This window comes from Aplysia californica, unplaced genomic scaffold (assembly GCF_000002075.1).
Source record: "Aplysia californica isolate F4 #8 unplaced genomic scaffold, AplCal3.0 scaffold00637, whole genome shotgun sequence".
Lineage (NCBI taxonomy): Eukaryota > Metazoa > Mollusca > Gastropoda > Aplysiida > Aplysiidae > Aplysia > Aplysia californica.
In genome coordinates, this window is record NW_004797907.1 from 400,402 (window position 1) to 408,475 (window position 8,074).

The 8,074-nt window shown below is 40.0% G+C and overlaps 1 protein-coding gene across 1 annotated transcript in view; it reads right to left on the reverse strand.

The window, feature by feature from the left end:
• LOC101859732 (protein catecholamines up-like) overlaps window positions 1–5,519 on the reverse strand; it is a 9,523-nt gene extending 4,004 nt beyond the window's left edge. Inside the window, exon 1 of the mRNA XM_005107856.1 lies at window positions 5,198–5,519. Within this exon, the coding sequence (XP_005107913.1) occupies window positions 5,198–5,519 (322 nt within the window). The remainder of the gene's footprint in view (window positions 1–5,197) is intronic.
• Window positions 5,520–8,074: the final 2,555 nt, after the last annotated feature.

Consider the following 8,074-nt stretch of genomic DNA (forward strand, 5'->3'; position numbering starts at 1 on the left):
CTGGGTGTTCTCAGAGGGTCTGCTGGGGTAATAATAGTTGTAAAGCGCTTAGAGCATGCTCTTGAGCATGGACATGCGCTATATAAATGCAATTATTATTATTATTATTATTATCATTATTATTATTGTTATTATTATTATTATTATTATTATTATTATTATTATTATTATTATTATTAATTGGCCATTAGGTCATTTTGGTGAGTGCTGGGGTCACCTGGGTAGTCTCAGATAGTAGTTTGTCGCTTTTAAGGACAAGCGGGCTAACCCTGATTTCGGGGGTTTCCAGAAATCTTGACCTACACCAAAAGTGGGCATTGCCCTTCCTATAGGAGGAGTTTGGTTTCGTTGTTGTGTATATTTATTTGGTTATAGAGAAAACTCTCCTAGGGGCACAAATTTTACCTTCGAGTTTCTCAAAACAGCATTTTTCGGGATAGCCCACTTATGCTTAAAAGTGACCAGTTTTGGTCCCCGCATGGAAATATGTGAAAAAAGAGGGGGGGGGGGGGTACGAAAATTGTAACCTTCTAAAGGGGGCAAGTTCGTGGTTGGCAGGTGCTCTGGTGTGGTTTGCTTCTTCCATCCAATCAAACATAATTATAATTTCATCTTTATCTCTCCTCTCTATTTTGTCTTAATGTTTGCTTCACTCTTGTGAAACCTCAGATCATCGACATTTGCACGACTTAAATGTGTTGTAAGTGGCGTAAAACACTTACTGATAAAATAAAGGGTTTTAAAACTCGAAAAACTTCATTATAATATTGTTGTCATGGACTGCTTTCACCGGTATGTAAAATATTAAGGGACATCTGGTCTTCTGTGTTCTTGTTTATCACGACATTCACTTCGACAGTCCCAGATTTTGTCTGTTGTTTTTGTTCCCCTCCTAATCCTTACTACGTTAATTTTCCCTCTATTTCTTTTGCATGTTTATCACACTCTTGTGACCCGCTGTTTCCGACTTGATAGTCGAAGCAGACTTTGTGCTGTTGAAGCTAGAGAGGTGAGCAGAGTAAGCCTGATTCCCTTTAAGGACTTCTCTGTTGACATCCACCCCTTGGCGCTCAGATGGCTGTAATATGCTGTTGCGAGCGCCGTAAAACTCTACTAAAGCAAAAAGATTTTGTTAGTTCATCTCTCGTTTATTATTTCTTTGTTTGAGCAAAAAGATGTATATCAATAGAATAATTGTGGTCTTTTAGCGATAGGAAAAGGGAAAGAAAGACAGTTTTAAATAAAAGAGGCGAGAGCTGTCAGAGGTCCTCTCACAAACAAAGGCACTGTCAACCTAAGTAATCTGACCTCTCTCTCTCTCTCTCTCTCTCTCTCTCTCTCTCTCTCTCTCTCTCTCTCTCTTTCTGCTTCTCTAACTCTTTAGCGTTGTTTCTGTCACTTCCCATTCTCTGTCTCTCTGTTTCTCTTTCCATCCTTCTCCCTCTAATTCCCTTGCTCACCATTCCTTTAATCCCCCCCACCCTCTCTCCCTCTGAGATCTTTCTCTCCCTCTCTCTTTTTCTCCCTCTCTGTCTATCTCTCTATCCATCTATCTCATTCTATCAATCTCTCCAGTATTTTTTCTAAAAAAACATTTTAAAACAATGTATGCAAGTGTTTCTTTTACCAAAAACAACATCTGAAATTACAGATTTCTTCCACTTCCTTCTCCGTCTCAAGACGTTCTCAATTCTCTCACACGTTGGCAAGTTTTTCACATCCTCAAAGGAAACAAAATTAAAAGTCTGACAAGAGTAAGGAGAAAAGCTCTAGAAATTGATGGCGTTTTGATAGAGTGATCAATTTGTCTGCTTCTGACAGTGAGAAACAATCAATTATACAAGAATTCAATTTCTACGTTACCTCACTCCTCCTGATCAACTCTGCACTGAAAAGGAAAAGTGCAGTAAAGAAGAACAAGAGAGAGAGAGAGAAGAAGAAGAAGAAGAAGAAGAAGAAGAAGAAGAAGAAGAAGAAGAAGAAGAAGAAGAAGAAGAAGAAGAAGAACAACAACAACAACAACAACAACAACAACAACAACAACAACAACAACAACAACAACAACAACAACAACAACAGCAACAGTGACAACAAAAACAACAACAACAACAACAAGAAGGCAAGAACAGATAAACACAAGACATATAACAACATATCAAGAAGACAAAATAACATTATGTAGATGAAGTTTGGATTCGTTTCTGTCATTTTATTTTTTCATGACGTCTTTTTTGCTAAAAGCAGCTTCGCAAACAACGTTGTTTTCCGTCGGATTAAAAAAAAATGTTTTGTTTTTTTAATAACTGAAATGGAAAATGAATTAATGGTATTGGCTTATATATATATATAAATACTGTCAGATTGTATAAAGGATATGACGTTCAAAATTTTGGAAGTCCATTGCCGATACGACTGAGCCAGCTGTGTAGACGGGCATGACGGTTCAAAAAGGCCGCAATGTGGAATCGAACCACGGTCCTCTGAGCACTATCTATTACAGGATGATGGTAGCTGCGTTATCTTCAAGGCCGTTACACTTTGAAAATAAGACGTCTTCTCATTTTGATAAGGTAAGATAAAAGAAATATTTAATGTCCAAACGCTAACATAATAATTTGGTTTCATCAGCACACACACACACACACACACACACACACACACACACACACACACACACACACACACACACACATACACACACACATACACAAACAATGAAACACACACAAATAAAACCACATACACACAAAAACACATGCACACAAACTCACTTACACACACACACACACACACACACACACACACACACACACACACACAATCAAACAAACACACAATCACACACACAAACCATAAAAACACACAAAAATGCAACCGCATATACACACAAACGCATGTACACACACTCACTTACTCACACACACACACACACACAATAACACACACACACACACACACACACACACACACTTACACACACACACACACACACACACACACACACACACGCACGCACGCACGCACGCATGCACGCGTACGTGCACACCCATACACAAATATTCTCTCACACATTATCTCTGCCTCACACATGTACACATAAACACATAATGATAATGATTACAATCTTTTAAAGTAAGTGCAGAGGTGTTACTTCTTTCATCGTATGGTTTTTACACTTCTTCCAATCGTGTCGTGTTTTTGAAGAGTTGATAATTTAATGCTCAAGTCCGATGTCACAGGACCAAGAAGGTGTCTTACTTTACTTTACTCTCTCCGTCCTCTTGTACCTCTAGGGCGTCGAGGGGAGAAAGAGCTTCCTGTCTCTAGCAAGTTTGATGGCCTGGCTTGGTGGGGTATTGTATGTTCTCAGGGTATCCTTCACACCCTGGATCCAGGTCTTTCTTGGTCTTCCTCTTGCCTTGTGCCCTGACACTTTCCTGTAGTAGGTTTACCAAAAAGGTGTAGCCCCCTTGAAAACACTCAAAGCAGAAACCCAATGATTCGAATCATGTCAGTCCTGCAGCTCCGTCGCCCAATAAGACACCAACTGAGCTAACCTGTTCTGACTCACCGATTATCTCTCACCCATCACCCCTCCCCCACCCCACCCCAATCTCCCATGCCAAACGTATGGGAGCGAAGCCAAGATCCCAAATTTCATGCAAATGGCAACTAACCACATTAGACAATTGGGATTCAAAACTGATCAATTCTTGCCGTCAGAAAAGATTAATCAATGTCGATATTTTTGTGTCGAAATTTTTATCAGAGGATGCACAAAGTTCTGTTCCGCTCTAAAGATGTTTTGATGAACGCTGGTATGATATCTTCTATCTTAATAATTTCATTTTATGTCACACAAGCTTCAATACGCCCCTGGAAATTTTGAATGACCCAGTGGCATGTTTTGGAATATTTGGACATCCTGTTCAACATTTGAGTTTCAACTGTGCGATCGTTTGTAGCTTGTTGCCATTGACTCTTGTCTGGCAAAAACAAAATCTCAAAGTTAATGAAAAAAGGGCTCAAGTTTGGAGACAATGTGGTGAGCATTTTTGGGGTAAAATTTCCAATTAATAAAGTGTTCCCCTAACCTTTCTAGCAACCACACAAGGGCCACTTTAGACATTTGGAGTGTGGACCCATCCCACTTGGACAAGACGTCTACAGAATTAACATCCTCCCCAAACTCTTTCCTAACTTTCTCAGCATGGTGAGATATCTATCTGATGAGACTGTTGTGGTTTTACCGTCTTTTCCCTGAAATCGGGTCAGTCAATCACTCAACAGTAGCTGAATGCTTAAGGCACTGGAATTTTGGGTATGACACAGCTTTTGTTGCTTAAAAAAACCCATAGATATTTCTCGATAACAAAGGTAGATTTTCTTCATATTTACAAGCTTGATATTCCCCTTGTTGGATTATAGCTGTTCTACGTTTTGTTAAAATTCGTGTACTAGTAACGGAGTGATTTTTTTTATAGTAGATGGTTTTACGGCGCTCGCAACTGCATAATAAGGTCATATGAGCGCCAGCGGAGTGATTTAATTAATTAACGTTCAAAGAGGTCCTCTTTTATATACACCCTGCGTGGTGTTTATGCCAGTCTGTTTTACTTTATCCACCTGTTTAGTAGACGTTTAAATGTTGATAGGTTCCTTTTCATTAAAAAAAGCAAACAAACAGTTACAAAGTAGAATTATGAACATATCAACAACATATTTTTTGTCAACAAAAGTTTTATTATTTCTTTCACTCATATTCCATACACATACATATCTCCATATCCTCAAAGGGCAAACTGTCGTATCAATCTTATACACCCTTAGAAAAGCTCAACAATAACAACAAGCAACATTATCATGCCATTCCAGGTGTTTAACCTGATCCGTACGCCCTGGGGTCATTTTGTACTCCGGGGTTGTATTCTTCACTTTTTAAAATACTTCTAGTGCGAAAATCTCTTTGAAACTTTCAGTGCTTCTCAAAAAATCATTTTGACAGACTGCTGAGCAAAGCGTACGGATTGGATTAACGAGTAAATTTCCTCTTTGGAAAGTGTTGGCACAGAGTTCCCCACGTCGTATGGATACGATAGTAAAACATGACGTACGGATAGGGTTAAAGAAAGCAATGTAGTGAGTCCAGACTGGTCACTCGTATAACGGCGAGTGATGACGTAGTTGTGACGTTAACCTGGGGGAGCGGGGGCGGGGGCGGGGGCGGCGGCGGCGGGGGCGGCGGCAGCTCCTCCTCCAAACAGTTGCATGATGAAAGGAAGGAAGAGGAGGAGGGAGGTGAGTCCTATCCCTCCACCACTGCTGGTACTGCCCGGTGGTGGGCCGTGCTGATAGTGGTGGTGCTCGTTTTTGTGGCTGTGGCTGTGGCTGTGGCTGTGGCTGTTGTCGGCGTAGACCTCGTGTGAGTGGTGGTTGTACACCTCTGCCCGGGCAGCCTGGAGCAGCAGGCAAGAGAACACGAGGACGACCAGCGCCCTGCCTTGATCAAGCAACACCATGGTCTGTCGGTGCGCGGGACACTACTAGAAGGAGTCAGGTTTTCTGGGAGAAAATAAAGGGTACAGTTATATCACATGTGACACAGTTCTCAAAACAGGACATAATTTAATTGTTCGGTACGGTTTAATTTCTTTTAGTCAATCTAATGGCTTTGTCAGTCTAGTGGCTAATATTTAGAATGCCCGACTTGTAGTGATGAGTTTTTTCCTTATTCGGTATTTTGTCCTTTGGAAAAACACTTTATACGAACTGTATCATTTTGCTCTTAGTCGTATCGAAGATGGACATTAAGCTAGGAAGTCATGCCTCTTAGATATATTGACAGAGTTTCAAGTGAAAATAGATAATAATAATAGATAGCATTTGTATAGCACAAATCCCCGCTCAACAGCAAGCTCTATGCGCTTCACAATCTATACTATTTAACTATTAAAACGTAGCATTAAACCTATACAAGGACTAATCACGAAAGCCAGACGCAGAATGCTTAAATCTTTCAGTGCTGAGGGAATAACAGAGTAGCTTTCTTAAACGTGGGTTGTTTCAAAATATTCATGGCTTTCCAGTCACTCAGTTGAGTCCTATCGAAGGGAGGTTCTAAACCTGGGTCTGTTCTTTTGATGAAGGGGTCGTAACTAAAGTACAGGTTCGTCTAATGTCGTGGTAAAGATCAGAAACCTGTTATGAAAGTTTGCTCACCCTCAAGGCTGTCCTTCTTCTCCGTGTGTCTTCTGTCTTTGGGAGTTCAGAACCTGTTGGCTATGTACGTCTAGTCGTGAATCTGACACTATAATATATACCCTTCCAACATCCACTGGATGCGACCTCTGACTCCTTTTCTCTTTGTTTTAACATATTTCTTAGCGCATAGATTTTTTCTCATTGTTTTCTCCCTTCGAACTGAATTTATTCGTGTCTTGTCTTCCTTATTTCTAAAAACAGTTCTTAAACAGACCTTCAAGTTAAGTTCAAAGACAATTCTGTTCACACTGGCACGCACCATCCTGTCGGCTTTTCCTCTGAATAGATTGCCCAATTACGATGAGATCTACTTCCCAATAATTTACCTGTTACTCGTCAATCAAATTGTGTGAGGCGACAACAGCGAAAAATACTTGTCGGCATAATGATAGTGTGCTCTGTTCTCTTGTCACAAACTTTCCCAATTCATGAGCAAAGACAAATACAGGTGTCCCGACGCCGTGTAAGCATGCGCTCGTCAACTTTTGGGAACATCAAGTTATAATTTGTTACCATCTAAAAGCCTGTTCATTTGTCTTGATTTCCATTTTAAAATACCAATCTATCATTAATAGAAATCGAGATATTTAAAGTTGGAGAAGGTTATTTGGGGAAGTATTAGCACAACAAAACTGTCCCAAATGTTGATGACTTCCAAAGCTTTAGTGTCCATGGAAACTACAAATATTCATTTTCAGCGCCTTTCAACTACAGACTTCAACATAAGTTAAGGATCACCTTGACCAGTAGCCCTGATTTAAAAAAAAAAGACGGCTAGGACTATTTCAAAATGTTTTGCTCTGAAAGTGTTAATGGATTAACAATGCGTACGACAAAGCTTCTTAAAGGGACGAAACCACCACGTGCAGCACAGAAATCCTCGGGGGATTTTAGCCAAATTTACAAGTCGTGGTCCTTAACTTATGTTGAAATTTGTAGATTTCGATTTTTAAAATTTTTTTATTTTTTCATCCATATAGAAACATGTTTTTAAAATTTTTTGAAATGGGCTGATACAAAAAACACCAACAACAAACAATAACAATAGCCGGTGAGGCAAAGAAATGTAGTGAGTTTTTTTTTGTTTGTCTCGAATTATTTTGACGAGCGCCTGATTTCACCACGTTGCCCCACATACCATGATATTATTTTCCCTTGGACTTATCTACTCCTTTCACTTTCACAAGTCAATGGATCGCTTGTACCCCTAGTGCACTTTTGTACATATTCTGGACATACGTCTTTTCAACATTGATCCCTTATCAGGGACGTGTGCACACGCGCTGTTTTGTCAGAAAGTGTAACAATGGCGAAACCTGGTTTTTCTTTTCTTTTTTTTTTTTTGTTTATAATAACGTGTGTGTGTGTGTGAGTTTGTATGTGCATGCGTGTGTATGTAAAGTCTCTGACGAATAGTGGAAACGCATCTGTTAATACGTACATGGTCTACTCACCGTACTTGGCTTTTCGAACGCGCGTGTGTGATGGATTGTATTTGTCGCGACTCAGGGCAGATGCTGTGACAGTTTAACAGATGAGGATACTGATGACATTAAAAAGTGTCGATGGTAGTATAAACCATTTACAATTCATCACATACTTTTGAAAATCGTCTCTCTGAAAGGAAGTAGAAAGAACAGACGATACGAGAGCACCTATCAGCCAAACCCAAACGTGTACCAAAGTACACTGTATACCATATAGTTGTGAAAAACGAGGGTGAGCTGCCCAGGGGAAGTAGGTTGTATTTCATCTCGATTTCGATAACGTGAGGCATGTTGAATCGCCATGAAGGAGAGTTTTTTTCTCCCCC